Genomic DNA, 24,197 nt, shown 5'->3' with positions numbered 1-24,197 from the left:
TCTCTTCACTTTATATGTTTATTGGCAAACCACTCAAGTTCTGTATAAGTAAACATTTGACAGTTAATCTTTTTTTTTTTCTACGGGTTTTGTAACATATTGGGAGTCTGGTTGGTTTTTCTTAATGCAGATGACATTGCTGCCGTCTCAGTCTTCTGCAGGTGCCGCAGTCTATCTGAGACAGCTCTCTCTCACAAGACCCCCAAATAACTCCCAAATCTCACTTCTGTCAGGCATGAATACAATCAAATCGGTGAAAGAAAATCAGGAAATCAAGGAAAACGATTCTGGTGAAAAAGAAAAATACACACAAACACCTGAACAAAATATAAGTTGGCCAGCATTGGCACACTTGGTATATAAATGACAGACTACCTGCAGCCCATGTCTATAAATATCAAAGACCCTTTCATCTTAGTTTGTACACTGCCCCACAAAAGTAGAAACAGATTCTGGTCTTCCAGTAATAGTTATTTTTGAGGTGAGTTCAGAAATATTACTTACTTAATATTACCTGAAAATCATTGTAAATCTTAGAATTGTGATTATTGCACTACCGTGCAAGATGTTACTCTCCCAGAATAATGTCAGAAGATGAAGATGCATAAAATGCTATTGCTACTTTCAGAGTGATGAACAGAGGCTTTTGGAGTCCCTCAGTACTGGCTAATTCTTGAAGACCTTCTAGAAGATGTTCACAATGAGGCTGACATTTTGTTTGTGTGTCCGTGTGTGTTGACACTGAGTCTCACATGAATAAACCCACCCTTTAGAAACTAACACCCACGTCACCAAGCTCATCGCACACGAAGACAGAAGGATCTACTGGGCGGTTGATGTTCCACTAGGAGTCTTCTAGTTCAGTCAGAACAAATGGATCTTATTCTGGTTATGTTCCTGGTGGTCTTCAGAGCTACACAGGGTAAGATACATGGCAGGCTGTACCTCAGCAGGGTGAGGTGGAGAACACTAACAACAACACACCCAAAGATGGAGGACGGGACCTTTCTGTTCCCCTCCTTGCCCGCTCTTTTAAGCGTGGAAGTTTGATCATGCGACTTATAGATATTGGGGTTATGAAAAAGCACATTCAAGATCACTTTAAGTTCAATGTATGTTTTAACACACATATTATTTAAATATGAATATATTTAAATGTATTCAAACCCTTGACTGCAAAGTAAATACATGTATTTTACATAATATTTTACATTTTTGCAGAATGAATTTAAAACAAAGCATAAAAGTTAATCATAGGTGTTTAAAAGTTAAAAACTAATGTTATGACAGCTATAGAAATCTTATGTTATCAATAGGTAGTGTAGGACTACTACACTGGTATTTGTACCAATTGGGGAATTACAGAAATTGTTATTAAGGTTGTAACTGTTTTTTTGCGTAGGTGTCTGTGATGTCTGATGTGAGTACTTATAGGTATATTTTAGTTGTCAAAGAGGAAGTTATTTAATACTTGTATTTTTTAAATCAGGTTCCAGAACCTGTAATCCTTCTGACACTGTTGGAACTGTGAAGTGTTCTGGAACTTTAGGAGAGCCATTCTTCCTTCAGCTGACCTCGGACACAACTGGAAAAGAGATGACACTGTTTAAATTCAACAATGGCAAACACAGTGTCTTTCAATTTAAATCTAATGTGTCTAAAGTCTTGCATCCAGACTATATTAATCGTACAAAGTTCTTCACCAATGGTACCTTCTGTCTGGACTCAGCAGTGAGGACAGACAGAGGTTTGTACTTACTCGAGGTCTTCAATTCAGACGGAAAATTGTTTAAGAAAGTGAACATGACACTTGACATCCAAGGTAAGTTTGAGATTTTTTCAATTGCTAGAACACAATTTCTGAAACCGTGCTCCATTTTCATGATTTATTAAGCGATTTTGAAATACTTTAAAGACGACCTGTTTGGGCTGATCTTGTGTGGAAAAATAACAATATAGAGCAACGTGAAGACATGAGAATATGTAATGCCTGCATGAGGGAGAGGAAGACAAGTACCAGTACAAGGGAGAGGAGTTAGAATGCATGGTGGCGTTCAAAGAAGGGCCAGAGCTAGGGTAAGTATTTCATAGTTAGGTTAACTATGAAATACCGTAAATGGCAGCTATATTGCATATTTATTGCAGTTATGTCCTGTTGCAAATGAAGCCTTTACTGCAGAAATTATGTTTCTGTCTTCTGTTTTTCAATACAGTAACCGTACATTCTATAAAGCTGCTCTGAGATGGGTCATTCATTTTTTTTTCTGAATTTCTTTAGCAAAAGAAACAAAATGTATGCATTTTCCAAACCCAACAAAACATAAATGTTAAGAGGCTTCAAAAGAAACTGCATTGCAAAACACAATCTATGATCCATTTACTGTGAGACCTGACACATATATAAAATAATACAGTGTCTGTAATTGGGATGTGCTTGCCTTCGTGGAGCACAAACCATTGTTATCTCATATATTATTATTTATTATTATTGTTTATTTTTGCGCCCCTAAGGCTCAGTCAATATTTGGACTACATAGGCAACGTCGATGTCAAAAGGTTCGTCTTGGTCGCGATTGCGTTGGTTCTATTGGGATTTATGTTCCGTTGCACGGTTAAGGTTATAATTAAGTTTTTGTGGCAAAAGTGAAGCTAACGGTGGCTAACTTGCTAGCCACAGTCACTGACGCTTCTGACGTCACTAACATCACGAAATATCGCGTGACTACCTCTAGCAGAACATTAGTTTAGCAGCTCGTTAACTTCTGGGAGATAGCTAGGCTAACTGCTTAACTGTAAGGGAGCTGCAGAAACGCCACAAGCAAATAGGCCAGGATGATAACTATTTACTCATTTTACTTTGAGATACTTTAACTTTGTGATATGAAACACAATTGTGAAGTGTAATGTACAATATAAGCTGTTATAAGGAAGTAGTTACGTCTACTTTGGGAAACAGTAGTCTACTATTTCACTGAAGCATTAGCATCATGACATTAGCCTCTGTTGCCCGGGCAACACATACTACAGCGGTCTATGATGCATCTGTTTTCAATCGTTAAAATAAACATTCCTCTCAAACACATTTTCGTTGTAGGATTTATTATGACATTATATTACAAGTAAACGATTTTTGGGAGAATTTGGGCCAAATTTGGTAAAGTGGGCCAACCACAGCTGATTCCAGTGTAGCTTAGACTCAGTGGCAGGGGTTATTTCCTTCAATTACTATACGTAAAAGAAGGACTTCGAGGAGAGATGTTTTGGGATTTAGGAAACAGAAACAGACAAATACAAACACTGTAATGTTTGGACGAGGAAGAGCAAGGGGCCCAGGGAGATTCGAGCAGGCCCAGTGAGAGATGGAGGGAGAGGAGCAGGGCTGGGGATAAGACCATGCCCAATTAGAGGGCAAGGTAGAGGTGTAAGAATGCATGGTGGTGGCATTCCAAGGGCTGCAAGAACAGTAGTCAGTGATGGACTTCGTACCACTATCATTGACCATGTAATCAACCACGGTCTTTCACTAAGAGAGGCTGGTGAAAGAGTGCAACCCAAGTTGAGGCGGTCAATGGTTGCCTCCATTATACGCATCTTTCAACAAACTAATATTTTGTTCACTGTAAGCATTACTGTAAAACTTTTTCTGTTCTATTACTGTATACTGTGTTTCTACTGTACTTCCTTTACGTAGTAAACAGTAAGAAAAAAAAGAACTGATTTGCTTTTTACTGAAATGTGTTTGAATGTGAACATTATTGTATATGTGGACATACAGTTCCCAACCAAGAAATTTAGTGTAAAAGGTGGATTGCATGTTTTCCATGCAAATACCTGAAACATAAGTCTATGCAGTTTTTATAATGTCTACAATAGCCAGTATTTTGAAAAATGGTGTACTTTGATTGACTGCATGTACCTTGTGAAGTGAAAACAAGTGTTTGGCCGAATCCCAATACTCCCCCTTACCCCTTCCCCTTAGTTTTGCGCGTTCCCGTGAGAGCTAGTGGTGTCCCAATACTCTTTTGGAGCTAGGGGAAGGGCTAAGACTAAGGGGTATACACCCCTTAAAACCAAGTAAGATCGGGAGCTTACTTGAAACCTAGGGCTATGTGAAAACTGCGCGAAAACTGCCGGCAACAATGGCGACCAAATCATCCAGAGTCCGATAAATGTTATGTTATCGGCTTAATTAATTGATTAAAAAATTATGACAGTCTTGTTTTGTGTTATATACAGTCATGAACATATATATTTGCAACCATTTTCCTAATTGAAACGTTTCTAAAAATCGCTAGTTTGGTACGTTAATGTTACAGTTCTGAATTGCACAACAGTCCCGCATTTCTTTGACTAGCATGTCTACAGTTCTAAGTAAACTCCATTAGCAGCGAATTTCGTTTAATATCAGTGCATAACGCTACTTGCTTTGGAGATATCGATACGTGCTAGATGACGTACCTGTAACCAAGTGGCGTCCCATTTCCTAGGACTATGTAGCCCTTACCCCTTACTTTCGAGGGCCATGGGGAAGGGGTAAGTTAAGGGGAAGGGGTAAGGGGGAGTATTGGGATTCGGCCTTATTCTTTGACAGAATACTTTCATTTTGAGTCAGATTTCCAGTGTTTTGGTAAAGTCAGTGTGTGCAGAGAAACATGTGTTCTGTCTTGAAATGGAGAGTTAGTGTATATTTAACAAAATGTGTTTTTGAGAAGAAAATTATCAATTTGGCCAATTGTGTTTTGTAGGTGTCAGTCTGTGTTAAGAGTTTAGAAAAAGTATCCGAAGTATGGGTAAGCGCTTCTTAGCGATTGAAAAAAACTGTAATTGCTGTTCACTTTGACTTTAGCCAATAAGTTACTAACAAACTTACAAACACTAACACAGGTTCTCTTTTCACAGTAACATTTAGTCAATCACAGCACAATGTCATAAAAAACACTAACATCAGATGGAATTACAGAAACTGCATTCATTTATGCAGGTATGTGTCAGGTCTCACAGAATATGGCTTATAGATTGTGTTTGCAATGCAGTTTCTCTCTACATTTTTGTTTAGGTGGGTTTTGTAGATGCATGCATTTTGTTTCTTTGCTGCAGAAATGCAGAACAAAAAATGAAATACCCATCTCAGAGTAGCTTTATAGAATGTACTGTATTGAAAAAAAGAAGAAATGAACAATTGCTGCAGTAAAGGTTTCATTTGCAACAGGACATTACTGCAAGAAATATGCAATATAGCTACCATTTACAGTATTACCCCTAGCTCTGGCCCTTCTCTGAGCCCCACCACACATTCTAACTCCTCTCCCTCACCCTTGTCCCACTCTTCTCCCTTGTCCTGGTACTTGTCTTCCTCTCCCTCATACAGGCATGACTATATTCTTACTTTCTTCGTGTTGCTCTATATTGTTCTTTTTCCACACAAGATCAGCACAAAGAGCTCCACTTTGCAGTATATATACCATATAGTCATGCGATTGAAAGAACCTCAACACCATAGTGTTTCCTAGTTGGGAATCAACTGTAATTTATAGTATTTGCATAACTTCAACCAGCTTTTTCTCAGTAGCAATGGAATAAAATACAGGGGATATATTTGTGTTTCAATTCACAATATGAACAGCTGTTCACTTTGACTTTAGCCAATAAATTAGGTTTTGAACATAGTGTTATCTGTTCTGACATACAGTGTTAAAGCATTGGTAAATTGGTCCGTAAAAATTGATTGTTTTGGTCTTGGCTGAGCTTGTGTGTAAAAGAAGGAATTTGGGAGCCAGATGGCTGAGCGGTGAGGGAGTTGGGCTTGTAATTCGAAGGTTGCCAGATCGATTCCCAGCTGTGCCATATGACGTTGTGTCCTTGGGCAAGGCACTTCACCCTACTTGTCTCGGGGGGATTGTCCCTGTACTTACTGTAAGTCGCTCTGGATAAGAGCGTCTGCTAAATGACTAAATGTGATGTAAAAAGAAGTTCAAGCATTTAAAATTTGTGTTTACTCTATGCATTTTGTGTTAAAGCAAAAATAAATGTGTTAATTGTATAGCCAACACAGACGGATGTTGTGCTAACTGTGTTAAGAGTTTCGGAAACTTAAGTTAAAGGTATTGAAAAAACTGTCATAGCGATTGTAAAAAACTGTAATGGTGGTATAGAGTAGTCAAGCAGGCACAGGTCGTCAACAGGCAAAGAGAGCAAGGCACATCCAAAGGATAGTCGGTTCACAGGCTTGGGTCCAACAGGGGCTGGCAGGAATTTCAGAGGCTAGGCACAGAGCAGGTACGGATGTCAAGCAGGGGTTACATTTGAGAACATTTGGCCCTATTCTTCCACGGCCTCCAGGTCTACATCTCCCTACCGCTCTTCCTCCACAGGCTCCCCTTCTTATCCTCACTCTCCCTCTTCCTGCAACATTGCCTTCCATTTTTGATGAGGACAGGTACACTGACATGTTGCCTTTTTGTAGTGCTTACAACTGATTGGTATGTTTACAATTATGCACTTTAGCGCATGTACACAAAGGCGCGGATTTAATGCACGGGCTTGCCTAGGCTGCAGCCTAGGGGCCCCACGTGTGCAGGGGGCCCCGGATTGGCCGGATAGTTTTTTAATATTTTAAATGTACTTCAGCGGGAACAAAATAAACCGTTAGCAGATGATACTATTTGAATCGCGATTCCATCTGATATAGCTAGCTACTATAGCTAGCTATAGCTAGCTAAATATTTAGAATTTAACAGGTATCAAATAAAATAAAGGAAAATAGATACCACTGAATATAGAATAAATGTAAAATGCACTGTCATGAATTTAAATCAGATACCTTTTCAAAGGATAGCAGGTATCCTGCTTATATAACCAAATGGTACTGGTTCCCTCATACAAATCATACACACTCATACATTACTGGAGCATTTAACTTAAGGGCCCATAAAGTGATAAACTAAGCCGGCATATATCTATTTGAAACACCCCAAACATTAATTGTTCCTGTTGCAGGCCTGAGTTGCTTGTGGGCGTTGTGGCCTTTAAACGTAAAAGTGGCCTCTTCACGCAATGCGCAACAATCTAAAAATAAAAAACAGCTGTTAACTCAGAACGTGATGAGCTCCCGGCACAGAGGAACCTTTATGGGGGGTGGTGACACGTACTACGTCGCCACGTCGCCGCCATCACTCCCATTGGGAACCAATGATAAAAAGGCTGAGACAACACGCACCGTGTGGGCAATGCTAGTATCCAGTGCATGCTGTTTGTGTGTGTGAGGGCACTTGTCACCCCCCATAAACCTTAACTCTATGAGAGGAACTCTGAGCCCCGCCGTCAGTAGTTGTCGCCCGACTCACGAGCTGTTCGCTTGTGTGGTTTCTCTCCTGCTTGGCGATCCCAGTCTCCTCGCGCTGGCTGCTGACAGGCCTCTCGTTCTGTTCACTCGCTGTACTGTAGATAATTTGACTAAACAAAATATATGAAAACTGCCCGAAACTTCTCTGCTACGTCCGTGAACTCTCACCTTCGCCACTGATTGGCCAATGTGTTATACAGAAATGAATTATTTTACCCACTTCATTATATTTTCAACATAAGAATAGGATAAATTACAATCCTTTTTTAAATGAACATTTTACATTATTATGTAAGGGATAATGTATAGAACGCCGGTCATTATCGGGAAAATAAGCCCCGACAGGGGGAACAGCACCCCGAAGCATCGCTATATCTAACGATGACAACGGCGTTAGATATAGCCGTTTATTACACGGCTATATATTATAGTTCGCCAAAGACGTTGAATTTCATAGACGTTGAACATTCTTTAGGCTTCAAATCAGCTGACGTCGCTAAGCAACGGAGTACGCTGGGGTTGAAAAGTTACCGGACTACTTGCAGAGGGCTACGAAAGACGTGAATCAGAAGCAAAAAGGCCACTTTCCTTGACAGCGGTCTGTTATTCATAGCAACGGTTTGTTATCAGAAGATGTCAGACCGCAGAACGTTGGGAAGCCCCATTCAAGTAAATGGAGCTTTCTACAGCGTTAAGAACAGCCGTGTAATAACAGAAAATAAAGCAAAACTAATATATTATCTGTCTGGTAAACAGACAGAAAAACAAAGGAAACTTAACCATGTATTTTCTACAGGGTTACATATACTAGTAGCCTACTAGGCTACAGTATGGCCGCAGCCTGTGGAGCGAGTTGAATAGCAAATGGATGTGAGATGACCGCATCAAAGTTTACATATTCTCCAAACAGTGATTATAATTTGACAGTATGTTTAACAACAAGATTAACCAGCTATCGAACCATGTCATTGTCCCCAAATAAAATCAAGATTTTTAAGAAGAAAATAATCGGCCATGTGTAGAGATGGCCGCAGCCTGTCTGTAGATTGACTAGTGAGGTGAATAGCGAATGGTATGTGAGATGAGCGGTTACGTGACACTGACACAGTGCATTCAGAAAGGTAATGTGGTGGGCCAGAAATATACCCATTTTCAAATAGGTTAAAATAAGTATTGAAGTCACTCATTGTTGTAAATTACAAGTTAGCTTCTTGGTAAAGTCTTTCAACCAATCTCATCACATCACCACCATCACCTTTCCGGGCCATATGAAAGGAAATCTGACCTGTGAAGTTCTGAATGATGTCAGTACCAGCATTAACACAATCCACATCTCCACCTGCTCAGGTACGATGTACTTACGTATTCATACGTACTGGGGGGATTTGAACCTGTGACCTTTTGATCTGCAGCCAAATAATCTACCACTTTTCCACAATTGCGTACCAGATGCACCACCATGACACATGGTCACATTCTGATCACCATTTACTTCCATTGTAGAGACTGACTAAGCCAAGAAACCAGATGAATCTGCCAGCTCATGTTTTATTTGCTATGGTAGATATCTGGCCAACCTCCCATTTGCACAGAATTCTCTTGCCGACCATAATATGATTAGACCAATCAAAACCATTTGAAAACCGATTGTTCAATACGAGGGCTGCACAGAGGAGTGCTGTTGAGACATTTTTAGTCAGTTCTCTCTCTCCACCCACTCCCCCCATCTTTCTCTACCCACTTCCAACTCTCCCTACCCTCCCATCTCCCTCCATCTACTCCATATCCATACCCCTCCCCCCCTCTATCTATCCCCCCATCTTCCTCTATGTACCCCATCTCTATACCCTTCCCCCCTATCTTTCTCTACCATCCCATTGCTATCCATGTTCACCCACCTCCATATCCTCAACCCCACCCATCTCTTTCCATCTAGTGGTCTCTGAGCGGCTCCTGTATATGGTGTTGATCAAGGGAGTGGCTGTGATGGCCGTCATCCTCCTCCTCCTCGTCTCGCTGTGTGTTTGGCTGAGTCAAACCTCCAGGCCCCGCCCCTCCGGTACAGGTGAGGAGGCCACACCTCTCTCTGGTCGTAGGACTCACACCTGGGGTTTACTATTCCAAAGAAATGCTGTAACTCTGCGCTAAAGCCTGGCAGGCATTGTGGTGTAAGGCAGGATGCGCCAAACCATCTCTGTCACATTCACTGGGGTAGAGTTGTTTCATGGTGTGTTCTGATAGAAGAGTTGGTACATTCGAGGGGTAGAACTGATCACATTGTGTTTCCATCTAAACTCAGTGGGCATCAACCTTCTACTGTGACACTGGTTACACAAACTGCCTATTATCTTCCAGCTTTTCAGTCAGCTGACCCTTCTACCTCCTGGTCTTTGATCATCTGATTATCCTACTTCCGGATCTTTGATCAGCTGACTCTGTTACTTCCTGGTATTTATCAGCTGACTCTTCATGTGTGTCCTCAGGAGATGTTGATGAGAGGGTGGACCTTGATGACATCATCTATGTAGAGGTGGTGAAGGGCTTTAAGACAGATGGAGATCAGGCCCCTCCTTCTTTTGACAAAGTCGTCTACGGCCAAATCAGGATGGACCAACTGGAACAAGAAAGCTGAGATGAGGGGCATATCAGCTCTCGATAGTAGATATCGAACCAAACATAGTACTAAGACATAGTGGTTTAGAACTAAACAAAGTGGTTAAAGATCTAGAAATAGTGGTTATAGAACTAGATATAATGGTTATAGAACTAGACATACTGGTTATAGATCTTTTTTTGTGCTATTTCATATTAGGTTTAAATAACTTAATTTGGTACCTTATTGTTTACATTGCTCTTGGTTTTCTATAGATTTCATGTTTCTTTTTAAGAGTTTTATGTCTGTCAAAAACTGTATATTTGTGTTTGCACTGATCTACTTTTGACATATTTTAAGTGAAACATATGTCTGCACTGCTGAGAATCTGGGACTCAATCGTTTCTTTGCCTGTAGCTCTACTGATGTGCATCTGACAATAAACCTGAACAAAGAGAAACAAGATCTCACGCATTTTTCTCTTACTGTATTGAGGGAAAGCATTCAAAAAATGCTTGTTGGAATTTGCATGTAAGTTTTGTCTAGTTTTAAATAACAAGGCCCTCTGGTAAAGTGTGTATGGACTCTCACAGGGTGTGTATGGCCTCTGACAGGGTGTCTATGGATTCCTGAGGTTTAAATGGACTGTCATATGGTGTGTTTCATGTATTGACTACACTGAACTCTCTAACTCTATACAACCATGACACTGTTTAGCATCCAGCCTTTGAGTTTCATGCGCGTAGTATACAAGTTTCTCAGTCCATCTTAAGTGTTTCAAAAAACGACATTTGCACAATATCTGAACAGGAAACAGCTAAAGCAGCTCTCTGTGTCTAAAAAGGAAGTATCAGTGGGCCTGCGTTGAGGGATGGAAATAGCCTTCTGTTTTGTATTGAGCATCCGGTGCTGAGAACAAAAGTAAATATGAACCGTTTTGGTTTCAGGCTAATGTTTGAAGTATATTTGCCATTTGTAACAAGCATAAAGGTACGTTGCAATTCTTGTGTAAAAAAAATTGTAATTCATAATTACAAAAATTTCTCCTCTAAAAATATATTACTCTGTATATGATTAAAATAACTCCGTTGACATGCATATGGCATAAATGTACAGTCAATAAGCAACCAAAACCAGCTGGATCTCATGTAAGGCACTGGTGTGGGTTTCCAAATCTAAAGCCTCCCCATCTGGACAAGGGACACTTGTTATCTTGAAGGCAACTTTATTCACCTGAGGTGCAGCATATCATTCACATACACACAGTGGACATTGGTCTGAGAGAGTAACTTTGCAACCACACTGACCTTTGTGTTTATTTCTTTTTCCCACTTGAGAAAACATCCTGAGCTTTCTTATGATTTCACGAATGTGAACAACCACTGAAATTGCTGTGTGATTATAGGAATTCATTTATAAATGCACAGCAATGACAAATCAGAAAATTGTATTGTGACATAACTTCACTTTACATGTTTATTGGCAAACCACTTAAGTTCTGTATAAGTAAACATTTTACAGAGAGAAAAAAAAAATCTATGGGTTTTGAAACATTGGGAGTCTGATTAGTTTTTCTTAATGCAGATGACATCACAGCTGTCTCAGTCTTCTGCAGGTGCCGCAGTCTATCTGTTGCAGATAGACCCCCAAATAACTCACAAATCTCACATCTGTCAGGCATGAATACAGTCAAATCAGTTAAAGAAAAATCAGGATATCAAGGAAAACGATTCATGTGATAAAGAAAATACACACAAACACCTAAACAAAATCTCTGTTTTTCAACACTGTACTTTGGCCAGCATTGGCACACTTGGTATATAAATGACAGACTACCTGCAGCCCATGTCTATAAATATCAAAGACCCTTTCATCTTAGTTTGTACACTGCCCCACAAAAGCAGCACTTCAGAAACAGATTCTGGTCTTCCAGTAATAGTGCTTTTTGAGGTGAGTTCAGAAATATTACTTCACCAGAAAATCTGTGTAAATCTTCGAATTGTCATTATTACACTACCGTGCAAGATGTTACTCTCACAGAATAACATCAGAAGATGAAGATGCATAAAATGCTATTGTTACTTTCACAGTGATGAACAAAGGCTTTCGGAGTCCCTCAGCACTGGCTATCTCTTGAAGGCCTTCTAGAAGATGTTCACAATGAGGCTGACATTTTGTTTGTGTGTCCGTGTGTATTCACACTGAGTGTCACATGAATAAGGAACCGCCCTTTAAAAACCAACACCCACGCCACCAAGCTCATCGCACACAAGGACAGAAGGATCTACTGGGCGGTTGATGTTCCACTAGGAGTCTTCTAGTTCAGGCAGAACAAATGGATCTTATTCTGGTTGTGTTCTTGGTGGTCTTCAGAGCTACACAGGGTAAGATACATGGCAGGCTGTACCTCGGCAGGGTGAGGTGAAAACACTCTGTAACAACAACACACCCAAAGATGGAGGACGGGATCTTTCTGTTCCCCTCCTTGCCCGCTCTTTTAAGCGTGGAAGTTTGATCACACGACTTATAGATATTAGGGCTTTGAAAAAGCACCTTTGAGATCATTTTAAGTTCAATGTATATTTTAACACAAATATTATTTCAATATGAATATATTTAAATGTATCTAAACCCTTGACTGCAAAGTAAATAAATTGTAACGCATTTAACATTTTTTCAGAATGAATGTAAAAAAAAGCATAAAAGTTAATCATAGCTGTTTAAAAGTTAAAAACAAATGTTATGACAGCTATAGAAATCTTATGTTATCAATAAGTAGTGTAGGACTACTGCACTGGTATTCGTACCAATTGGGGATTGGTTTAATTATTGTTACTAAGGATATAACATTTTTTTGGGTACCGTGTCTGTGATGTCTGATGCGAGTACTGATGAGTAGATTTTAGTTGTCAAAGAGGAAGTTATTATTATCAGCTAGGCCTCGATCCTAGCTGAGATCAGTCAGTCTGCTAAATGCATAAATGTAAAATGTAGATTTTAGTTGTCAAAGAGGAAGTTATTTAATATATATATATTTTTAATCAGGTTCCAGAACCTGTAATCTTTCTGATGCTGTTGGAACTGTGAAGTGTTCTGGAACTTTAGGAGAGCCATTCTTCCTTCAGCTGACCTTGGACACAACTGGAAAAGAGATGACATTGTACAAAATTAGTGATGTGAAACATCGGGTTGTCTTTCAATTCAAAGTAAATTTGACGAACGTCTTGCATCCACACTATATGAATCGGTTTAAGTTCTTCACCAATGGAACCTTCTGGCTGGACTCAGCAATGAGGATAGACAGAGGTTTGTACCAACTTGAGGTCTTCAATTCAAATGGAAATTCTATTCAGAAAGTGAACATGACCCTTGAGATCCAAGGTATGTTAAGGTAATATTTTTATTTTAGCTTTTTCCTGTTTTCCTGTTATGTAATGTTTACTTCTATGGATTCTACTGTTTTAACTTTTGTCTAAATGCCCCCTCCACCCCGCACTTCTATGTGTGTGTGTTTGTGCTGATGTGTGTGTGTGTGGGTGTCAGTCCCTGTGTCTGAGCCAGTCCTGTCTCTCATCTGTCTGTCTGGAGGAGAGACTCAGGTCACATGCTCCTCAGAGGGACAACCTGTGGAGTACCGCTGGAGTCTGGACAGCCAATCACTGACCAACATTAGTATCTCCAACCAATCTCATCACACCACCACCATCACCTTGCAGGGTCATATGACAGGAAATGTGACTTGTGAAGTTGAGAATGACATCAGCACCAACAGGAACACTATCCAACTTTCTGCCTGCTCAGGTACAGTCAAGAGAGAACCACAGAGGAAGAAGTTTAGAATCACAGTTTACAAGCTGACTAGAATGTTTACTTTCCATGAAAAATTAATGCAGCCAAAATGTTCCTGTTTTCTCTTGTCATCTCTCAATTGTCCTGGTTACGGTTGTCTCATCAGAGTTTCCCGACAAAGCTTTGGGAATCCTTAAGTATAAGACCAAGATAAGGAGAAAACCTTGAATACTTAAGGGAACCTTTAAGGAAACCTTAAGGAGAAGACTTAAGGGTGCTTTGTGCAACCGATTATATATTAAGGAAACCTTAACTCTGACTTTAAGGAAAATCTTAACTTTAGGTGTTTTGTGCAATCGGCCCTAGAGCTTACGAGCTGAATAGATATGTTTACTTTCCATTAGAAATCAATGCAGCTAAAATATTCCTTTGTTTTTGTTATCTCTCAATTGTCACTGTTGCGGTTGTCCCATCAGAGTTTCCCGACATAACTTTGATTGTGACGGTTTCTGTCACCGTGGCGACCCTCCTCCTTCTCTTCTCTTTGTTTCTGGGCGTCAGACACCTTTTGAAGAAGACCAGGTCCCAAAATGTGCACTCAGGTGAACTGCAGGAGCCTTGTCTCTCTCTAATGAAATACTACCCATGTCCTAGACCTAACCCTGTCCAAGACCTAACCAAGTGCTAGGTCTAACCCTGTCCTATAACTAACCTTGTCCTAGGCCTAACCCTGTCCAAAACATAATCCACTCCTAGATCTAACCCTGCCCTAACCCTCAGGTGGAGGAGGAGAGGAAATAATCTACGCAGACGTGACAGTGGGGAGGAAGAGAGAGAGAACCACACCCTCTCCTGTTTCTAAGGAGGTGGAGTACGGACAGGTCAAGATGGCTGTCGCTCTGTAGAGACATGTGTATGTGGGGAGGAGGAGGAAAGGGTGAGGATGAGAAGGAGAGGGTGGGGGGGGGGGGGCGGAGGAGATGAAGGTGTGGAGGAGGTTAAAAATAGAGAAACAAATACATTCAAATACAAACATTCATTCATTACTGTAATTTGTTATTTACTGTCATCCATTCCTTTTTGCCATTCCTTGTGCACCATCTAGTCCAATAAACTGTACAGACATCATTTAATCTGTTAGTGTGGCTTTTGCATTTTTTGGGTGGGGTTTAGCTGTGATGCACACACACACACACACATGCACATGCTCACCCAAACATACACATGCATGCACACACACACACACAAATACCTACACACACGCATGCATGCATGCACACACACAAAAAAAACAATTATGAGATAGGGATGCATCAGATACTCTGGGGATTTTTGCGTTGTGTATCCGAATGTGCCTTTAGATGAGGGTTAACTTGTCCCGCTTTATACAATTGATGAAGCGCCGCGAAGCGTCACGATCGGCTACGAATGGCGGGAGGCTGTTTACACTAGAGGCACATTTCTCCCTGCCGGTCACCAAGCCTTTCATCTACTCTGAGCTTTCCTTTTTTACATGTAAAGCTGACATGGTACATAACCATTTACATGTATCTGTAAGCCAAAACAATGCAATGAAAAGAAACACTTTCCTATTTTAAATATATCTTGTGTATATTTATATAACTTTTTATCCCCCAAATCCTCCTCTACTGCACTTTTCTTCCTGTAATTGACTTTATATTTAGCTAAAATGTCAAAGTGCTACAGGTTAAAAACAAGAAAGGGCGCAAAAAAATCATGTCGAACAAAAAAGAAAATAGGACAGAATAAAAGAGTAAATCAGCCTAAGGCTCTGTTCAAAAGGTGGGTTTTGAGGCCACGTTTAAAAGCATCCACAGTCAGTGATGTCCTCAGGTGATCAGGGAGAGCATTCCACAGTCTGGGAGGGGCTGATAAGGATGATAAGGATCTGCTTCTCCCTTTGTCTGGACCTCAGGTCCTGTAAGTCTGTCTTGGGGTTTGAGAAGGGTTTAAGAGAGTGCATCAACTTATCACTATTTAAGAACATGGGATAATAATAATTGCTAGGAAATTACCTGAAAACGCTGACAGTGTCTGTGTACAAATAAATATTTTACATGGTAGTCCAAAGACTCTAATTTTCCTCTCTGCCATGAAGGCTGCTTTATTCACGCCTGTTTTCCAGCTGACTCATGCTGGGAAGCTGCTACTGAATGGCTTAACATCTCTGGACGTTGGAGATTCAAGCAAGCAGACTTTAATTTTGGAAAACCAGACGCTGATTGAGCCAAACCAGGCGTTAATTTCGTGTGGTTTGCTAGACACGTCTCAAAAAGCATGCGTTTATTTAGACATGTCACGTGGCACGGTTCAATTTGAGGCGAAAAACACGCCGACTTTGTATGGAAGTCGGCGCAATGGACGCCGTCTTTGCATGCAAAGTCGGCGTTAATTACGCGTGGTAAACACACGGGGGCGTCTTACAGTATTTTTCAATCGCTAAGAAGCTTTTACCCATACTTCGGATACTTTTTCTAAACTCTTAACACAGACTGACACCTACAAAACACAATTGGCCAAATGGATAATTTTCTTCTCAAAAACACATTTTGTTAAATATATACTAACTCTCCATTTCAAGACAGAACACATGTTTCTCTGCACACACTAACTTTACCAAAACACTGGAAATCTGACTCAAAATGAAAATATTCTGTCAAAGAATAACACTTGTTTTCACTTCACAAGGTACATGCAGTCAATCAAAGTACACCAGGTTTCAAAATACTGGCTATTGTTGACATTATAAAAACTGCATAGACTTATGTTTCAGGTATTTGCATGGAAAACATGCAATCCACCTTTTACACTAAATTTCTTGGTTGGGAACTGTATGTCCACATATACAATAATGTTCACATTCAAACACATTTCAGTAAAAAGCAAATCAGTTCTTTTTTTTCTTACTGTTTACTACGTAAAGGAAGTACAGTAGAAACACAGTATACAGTAATAGAACAGAAAAAGTTTTACAGTAATGCTTACAGTGAACAAAATTTTGGTTTGTTGAAAGATGCGTATAATGGAGGCAACCATTGACGCCTCAACTTGGGATGCACTCTTTCACCAGCCTCTCTTACAGTAATGAAAGACCGTGGTTGATTACATGGTCAATGATAGTGGTACGAAGTTCATCACTGACTACTGTTCTTGCAGCCCTTGGAATGCCACCACCATGCATTCTTACACCTCTACCTTGCCCTCTAATTGGGCCTGGTCTTATCCCCAGCCCTGCTCCTCTCACTGTACCTGCACCTCCTTCTGCATCTCTCACTGCTTCTGCACCTCTCCCTCCATCTTTCACTGGGCCTGCTCGAATCTCCCTGGGCCCCTTGCTCTTCCTCGTCCAAACATTACAGTGTTTATTTTTGTCTGTTTCTTTTTCCTAAATCCAACAACATCTCTCCTCAAAGTCCTTCTTTTATAGTAATTGAAGGAAATAACCCCTGCCTCTGAGTCTAAGCTACACTGGAATCAGCTGTGGTTGGCCCACTTTACCCAACATAAATCAGCTGTGTGTCCATTTTTCAATTGTCTTTTTTTTGTTTGTTGCTGAGATATGTTGTTTTTGAACTAATATCATTGCAGAAGCAGATGTTTTTATACTGTATCTAAGGTTTGGATAATTGTTTTTACTATTGTGGGATGTTGTGTGTTAACGTTCGTAAATACTACACAAACAATCCATCATTTTGTTGGGAGGTATAAGTTGTCTGTTAAGAAAATGTAAGCGTTGTGGAAATGTCTTCACTGACAGCATATTGTGTGAAAAAGACATGAAATATGTGAATTGTATGGCCAAAAAAGACTAATGCTGTGCTAATTGTGTTAAGAGTTTAGAAAAAGTATCTGAAGTATGGGTAAGCGCTTCTTAGCAATTGAAAAAAACTGTAATACTTGCCCACTAAGCCTTCCTTAGTTCACGTCAATTATGGCGTGTCATTTTATTTTGATTGAAGCGGTGGATGAGGGAGCTGTCATTGTACACAATTTAAAGGGAACATTCTTTCTGGAAGAAGTCACGTGGCCGTGTGCATTGCTTTTGCCGTGGTGGATTGTATGATCCATGTTTTACCTCTCGGGCTGCTTAAGAATAGGGTGCACGCGCAATTAGCTTGACTACATAAATCTGACTTGAATTAGTAGGACTTCGTGAGCTGAAATTGGCCTTTATGGAACTGCTTTAGCCCCGCTTGACTGATTAAACTTATTCAAGTCTGGTTTAGGACTTAAAATCCAACTAATTTGAGTGGCCTTTATGGAACAGGCCTAGGAGTTCAAATCCCCATTCAGCCTATTGTTGTTGGCCAAACATGAAGTTGTTTTGCTCTCTTGTACAACTCTCGATCTTTCATAGTGTACATGTTTATAATATTTTTGCAGAGGAACCTGCATCGCTGCTTGCAGCTATATTATTTTATTTCTTATTCAGTGTTTTTATATAGGCCTAGTTAATTATATTAATTTAAATATATTGATAATTCATATATTTTATGAAAATACATTGATCTGGCTCTTCTGATACGTGAGTCGGATCCCATCGTTCAGGTAATAAGAGCCGGCCAATCACTAGAAGAAGGAGCGCATTAGTGTCCCTGACAAGCTCAGAGTGGAGGTTTCAGGAAACTCTGGGCAGAAGCTGATGGGCGGGGGTGTGACCCTGTGGTTAGTCAGAGTCAGCACAACTGATGGGGGTGTATGTGTGAAAGTCTCTCTATATATCTATTTCTCACCAGTATGTCTCTAAAATGAGCATCCATATATATCATATCACCATGAAGACAATCTTCAGTGCAGCTTGGCTTGTCATCTACCTACTAACAGGTAAATGATAATGGTTCATATTAAACGTCTCTCCTTTCCAAGATGTAATGTTGTAAACAATTCTTACCTTACCTTAATTGAAATGCTTCTCTCTCCCTTTCTCTGTCACTCTATCATTCATTTCTCCCTTTCTAGTTCTCTATCTATTTATAGATAAATGTGGATATATACTTTTGCATACAGTTAGTTACCTTTGAATGATTACATCTCGTTCTCCCTGTGTCCCAGTCAGTGAATGCAGTACTCTTCAGGTGGTCGGTGTTGAAGGCCAGAATGTGACTCTGCCGTGCAGATATGATGCCTCCAATCACGGAGTTCTTCCCATGTGCTGGGGGAGAGGAGCGCTTCCATCCTCTGGGTGTGACAACCAGATCCTCTCCAGTGATGGATCAGCAGTAAAAAAAAGAACCTCCATCAGGTATCTGCTGTCTGGAGACCTGAAGCAGGGTGACATCTCCCTGACCATCCTCAACACCACAGAGAGAGACGCAGGGCTGTACGGGTGCAGAGTGAAAATGCCAGGCTGGTTCAACGACATGAAGAGTGAAGTCAGGTTGAATGTGGAGAAAAGTAAGGATTTTTTTCTGGGGCTTACTAAGCAATGGGAACAGATTTGTAAGATGCTTTTGCTTCTTCCTGTAACTGTCCCTCCTGCTTGCAGCCTTTTTGCCAACTACAAACAGGATACCCGACCATGTGGCCGTGACACCAGCCAGTCACTCGCAAGGTAAACTTATTTTAAATGTTTGTAAAATATTTTTTTTTACAAATGTTCTTCTGTATATGGAACATATCAGATGAAAATTATAATACATACATTTAAACCTTTAAGTTTAAAGGTACTGCGTTTAAAGATATCTTAGCACTTAGACAAGGTGATTCTAAATATAGTTCCAGACAGTGTTGGAGTCATAGATGTATATATAAAGACGCTTTTATCCAAAGCGACTTCCAAGACAGAGCTTTACAAAAGTGCATAGGTCAATGATCCTAAACAACGAGATAGCCCCAAAACATTGTGGGTAGCCAAAACATGAAGCATACATTACAGTATTGTTGCTTGCTTTTCTATAGGTACACTCATTTACATTTAGTCATTTAGCAGACGCTCTTATCCAGAGCGACTTACAGTAAGTACAGGGACATTCCCCAAGGCAAGTAGGGTTAAGTGCCTTGCCCAAGGACACAACGTCATTTTTGGCGGGGCGGGGAATCGATCCGGCAAACTTCCGATTACTACCCCGACTCCCTCACCGCTCAGCCATCTAACTCCCTCATGCACTCTTGCACTTTTGAGGTTCATGTTGTTTAGTTGTAACTTGTTTAGCTACATGCTCTTATGGTTCTTCCCTTATTACACTTATTTGGGTTTTTCACAATGTATGGTTCATGTTTTGGCTACCCGCAATGTTTGGGGCTATTGGGTTGTTATGATCAGTTAAGTCACTTTGGATAAAAGCATCTGCTAAATGAATAAATGTAAATGTAGATTGAGACACATTTTATTCTGGAAAGTAAACATCTACTACACAGTAACTGTAGCACAGTGCACATGAAGGATATTTCTAAGGTCCACTGCCATACTGACAAAACATCTAAACATTTTGACTTGCAGTGTTTACACAATGCCAAAGGGACTTTTCATTTTGGGGGCACTGACTATTTGTATGAGAAAAGGATTTAGTTTTGACTGATGAGTTGTCTGTTTTAGGAGAGAGATGACCCTTTGTATGTGTTCCATGGTGTTTTGCTGAACCATCTAGGTTATTTTGGCAAATGTATTTAAAAGTTTGAGAATGTCCTCTTTTTTCTCGAGAGATGAGCCAAAGCAATCGAGAAGGAACTTTTCATTTTGGGGGCACTGACTATTTATATGAGAAAATTATTTGGTTTTGAAGCATGAGTTAACTGTTTTGGGTGAGATATGAGCTTTTGAAAGTGATCTGTGTATTTGAGCTGAACCATATGCAATTTTGCTAAATGCATGTGGGGCTTTGAAAATGTAATTTCTGTTTCAAGAATTGAACCAAAGCAATGGAGAAAAACTGTTACTGGAGCAATCCAAAATCCAAAGGGTGGGGGTGGGGATTCCGCCCGTGTAAACTTGAACGGTGCACTTGTCCGCCCGGTTTAAAGATCACGATTCGTCAAAAATCAATCGTTTTCCGGGTACGGACAGTTCGTTGGAGTGGATGGAAGCCATTAGATCGCGTGCAGTGTTTGAAAAGTTGTTTGCAGCCGAGACATATTTAGCTATTGCTAAAAACATTGTTGTTTCTCTTGCAAAGAAACAACAATGCTATAACAAATTCAAAATGATGCAAAATGTAAAAACAGTGAACACATGTCTAGACTGGCAAAAGCCAAGTCAAGCTAAGTGAGGGAGAGAGTCTGCTGCCCGAATATGCGGCAGTTGCCTACCAGAGGCGTCAGGTTCAAGCAGCTGCATTGTCGGCATTTAGAAAATTCAAATATCCAAACCATATTGTTTTAATTTCTTTAAAAAAATTATACATTTGGTATTACTGCTATTTAATATATAGGTTATATATTTTAAATGAAGGAAAATAAATGGCCAAGAGAAACAGGCACTTAAATCTACACGTTTTTTTGGCTTTAAATATGAATTGTGCTATGTGGATCAAATGCAATTATCTTATTATGTCTTATTTGTTCTGTTCTGTGTATTAAAGCAGACACCGGTGACACGGGCCAACAGATGGAGGCTGCTGCGGTGATAGGGTCCAGTGGAGAGACTTTGACAGGTGCAGCAATGCAACTGTACACAATAGACTAAGCCATGTTACAGTAACAGGGTTATTGTATGGAAATTGATTTTCATTATTGACTATAGTTAACTGGTTATTGTTCTTTTGCAACACTTAAAAGCAGATGTAGAAACAGAGAAGTAAGGAAAAAAAAGTAAGGTAGAATTGCCATATTCATTTTTAGATACTGTATACATCTAATTGTTTTAATAGTCGTCGATAGCACTGCATTATACTTTATTATTATAAAGCCTATTTGTATTAAGCAACTGTACACGGGTTGCGGGCCGGTCTGCGTTTCAATGTCCCGGGCTGTTCTTCGGTCCCAGTCCGACCCTGATTTACAGTGTAGGTATAGCCTGCTCAGGTATGGTCGAGAGAGAACCAGAGGAAGAAGCTAAGAATCAGAGCTTACAAGCTGACTAAAATGTTTATTTTCCATGAAAAAAAATCAATGCAGCCAAAATATTCTTGAGATTTCTCTTGTCATCTCTCAGTCCCATCCCAGTTCACCTACATATCTTTGACTGTGTCTGTCAAAGTGGCGACCCTCCTCCTTCTCCTCTTCTCTGCGTTTCTGGGCGTCAGACACCTTCTAAAGAAGACCAGGTCCCAACCTGTCCACTCAGGTGAACTACAGGAGCATTCTCTTTCTTTGATCATATCCTAACCCTGTCCGAGCCATATCCATGTCGTACATCTAACCCTGTCCTAGATCTAACCCTGTCCTAACCGTAAGGTGGAGGAGTAGAGGACGTGATCTGCACAGCAACAGACGTGATGGTGGGGAGGAAAAAAGAGAGAGCCACACCCTCTCCTGTTCCTCAGGAGGTGGATTACGGACGGGTCGAGATGACCGTCGCTCTGTAGAGATGCATGAGGAGGAGGAAAGAAAAGGAGGGGGAGGAAAGGGTGGGGAGAACATGAAGGTGTGGAGGTTGTGGTGTCTCCAACCTGCTGGCAGACCAGCGCCTCTCCTGACCAGACGAGTTGCACACAGATTGACAGAATTTGTGAAAAAATACATAAATTCATTCATGACTGTAATTTGTCCTGTACTGTCATTCATTAATTACTATAAATCATTATTAGCTAACATTCCTTCATTACTGTGATTTGTTTATTACAGTTTTTTCCAATTGTTTACTGTAAGCACAATTTTGAAAACAGTGCTCACTTGGTCAAAACACTCCAGTCTTTTGCTAAATGAAACACGTTCAAAACTATACAATCTTGTATAAAAAACAATTTCTGTCACCGTATGCGACACACATGGTTCATAAAATTGGACTCTGTTTGAAACTGTTACACACCGTAGTTCAAAATGTAAAACACTTTACACTAACTATTCTTTTCTAATGATATAACCTGCTTGATTTTGTCAGAGATATTGTTCCAGTAGAGTACGTACAAGTACATGAATATGTTGACCAAACACAACACAGAAGACCAGGGGCCTGTTCCATAAAGCAAGTTCACCAAATAAACCATACTTATGTCAGTTAGTCGGACTCATTTCTAGTTCATTCGGTTCCATAAAGCTAGCTCAACATAGTTCGAACTTGGTTACTATGGCAACTTAGGCTGCGAAACTAGTCTGGTCAGGGTCAGACTAACTGTCAGGCTTAGCGTGACTTGGTGCTTGACCAGACGTTCCTGTAACACTGACCCAACGGGAAGACTATGATTTACCACGTATATTCTCATTTTCTTATTCTCATCAGTTCAATATGTTCAACATTGATAGTAAATCAACGTAAATAGCCTACAAAGGCTACAACATTTAGCCTAATGCATTAAACAATGATGAACAATCCTTTGATAGGCTACGCACCATAGCCGTTAAATGTATGGATGTTAGTTTGTGATTTCAAATGTTTAGGCATCAGGCATAGGCCTATATCTCAATCTAAATTATCCGAGTATAATTATAGCGATATAATTGTTAACAGTAGCCTACAATTGCAAAACAAACCTAAATCCGCCCTCCATTTCCCCGACACAAAACCCATGTTAAAAAGTTAGGCCACTGGATAATGTTTTAATTAATTGTAGGCTATTTATTTTAAACAATTTCAAAAAAGTCAATTTAGATTAGTTTAGAGGGTATTTTTTAATCAACGAAGGTCTAAAAAGGGTTCTGAACCTATGTAGCCTATAGTTCACAACGTAAATCATGGCGCGTCGTTTTACTTTGATTGAAGCGGTGGATGAGGGAGCTGTCATTGTACACGATTTAAAGGGAACGTTCTTTCTGGAAGAAGTCACGTGGCCGTCTGCATTGCTTTTGCCGTGGTGGATTGTATGATCCATGTTTTACCTCTGGGGCTGTTAAAAAATAGGGTGCACGCGCAATTAGCTTGCCTACGTAAATCTGACTTGAATTAGTAGGACTGCGTGAGCTGAAATGGGCCTTTATGGAACCGCTTAAGCCCCGCTTGACTAATTAAACGTATTCAAGTCTGGTTTAGGACTTTAAGTCTAGCTTTTTTGAGTGGCCTTTATGGAATAGGCCCCAGTACTGCACACTGATGAAAATATTTACAGTGTTTTTCCACATTGTCTACGTAAAGGTTGCATTTTGTGCAGAAAATCAGAACATATTTCAAATCAAATACTGTAGTAGGCTACATAGTAGTCTGTAAACACAGCAAATACATTTGTGGAGACAAAAGAAAGAATACAGCAAATGAAATACAGTACATTATTTCAATTATGGACTTCAGTGAATTTGTACAAAAAAAGTACTGATGTGGTGCATATAGCTGTAGCTACATGTAGCTGCATTTTACTGTACTGTACTGTAGACAGTAGAGAATAGTAGTTTTGTTTGAATTTCATTAGATACTGTAAATTTGTC

The 24,197-nt window shown here is 40.1% G+C and overlaps 2 protein-coding genes across 3 annotated transcripts; both read left to right on the top strand.

Annotated features, from left to right (window-relative positions):
- The first annotated feature begins 798 nt into the window (after positions 1–798).
- LOC124482644 (hepatocyte cell adhesion molecule-like) lies at positions 799–14,655 on the top strand. 2 transcript variants are annotated; one of them, XM_047043087.1, is made up of 5 exons: positions 799–922; positions 1,490–1,822; positions 13,479–13,736; positions 14,201–14,326; positions 14,505–14,655. In XM_047043087.1, exons 1-5 carry the CDS (start codon positions 874–876, stop codon positions 14,627–14,629), a joined length of 891 nt encoding a protein of 296 aa, XP_046899043.1. In that variant the 5' UTR covers positions 799–873; the 3' UTR covers positions 14,630–14,655. The 2 variants fall into 2 exon arrangements, with proteins under 2 accessions (XP_046899043.1, XP_046899044.1); XM_047043088.1 differs by lacking the exons at positions 799–922; positions 1,490–1,822 and adding an exon at positions 12,850–13,316.
- Positions 14,656–18,473: 3,818 nt separating this feature from the next.
- On the top strand, positions 18,474–22,820 carry LOC124482646 (T-cell immunoglobulin and mucin domain-containing protein 4-like). The gene is made up of 6 exons (XM_047043090.1): positions 18,474–18,569; positions 18,798–19,139; positions 19,231–19,296; positions 21,263–21,334; positions 21,835–21,966; positions 22,077–22,820. The coding sequence occupies exons 1-6, from the start codon at positions 18,494–18,496 to the stop codon at positions 22,205–22,207; spliced, it is 819 nt and encodes a 272-aa protein (XP_046899046.1). The 5' UTR covers positions 18,474–18,493; the 3' UTR covers positions 22,208–22,820.
- Positions 22,821–24,197: the final 1,377 nt, after the last annotated feature.

Source organism: Hypomesus transpacificus, chromosome 20 (assembly GCF_021917145.1).
Source record: "Hypomesus transpacificus isolate Combined female chromosome 20, fHypTra1, whole genome shotgun sequence".
In the NCBI taxonomy this organism is placed as follows: Eukaryota; Metazoa; Chordata; class Actinopteri; order Osmeriformes; family Osmeridae; genus Hypomesus; species Hypomesus transpacificus.
This window is presented reverse-complemented; position numbering and strand designations above follow the sequence as displayed.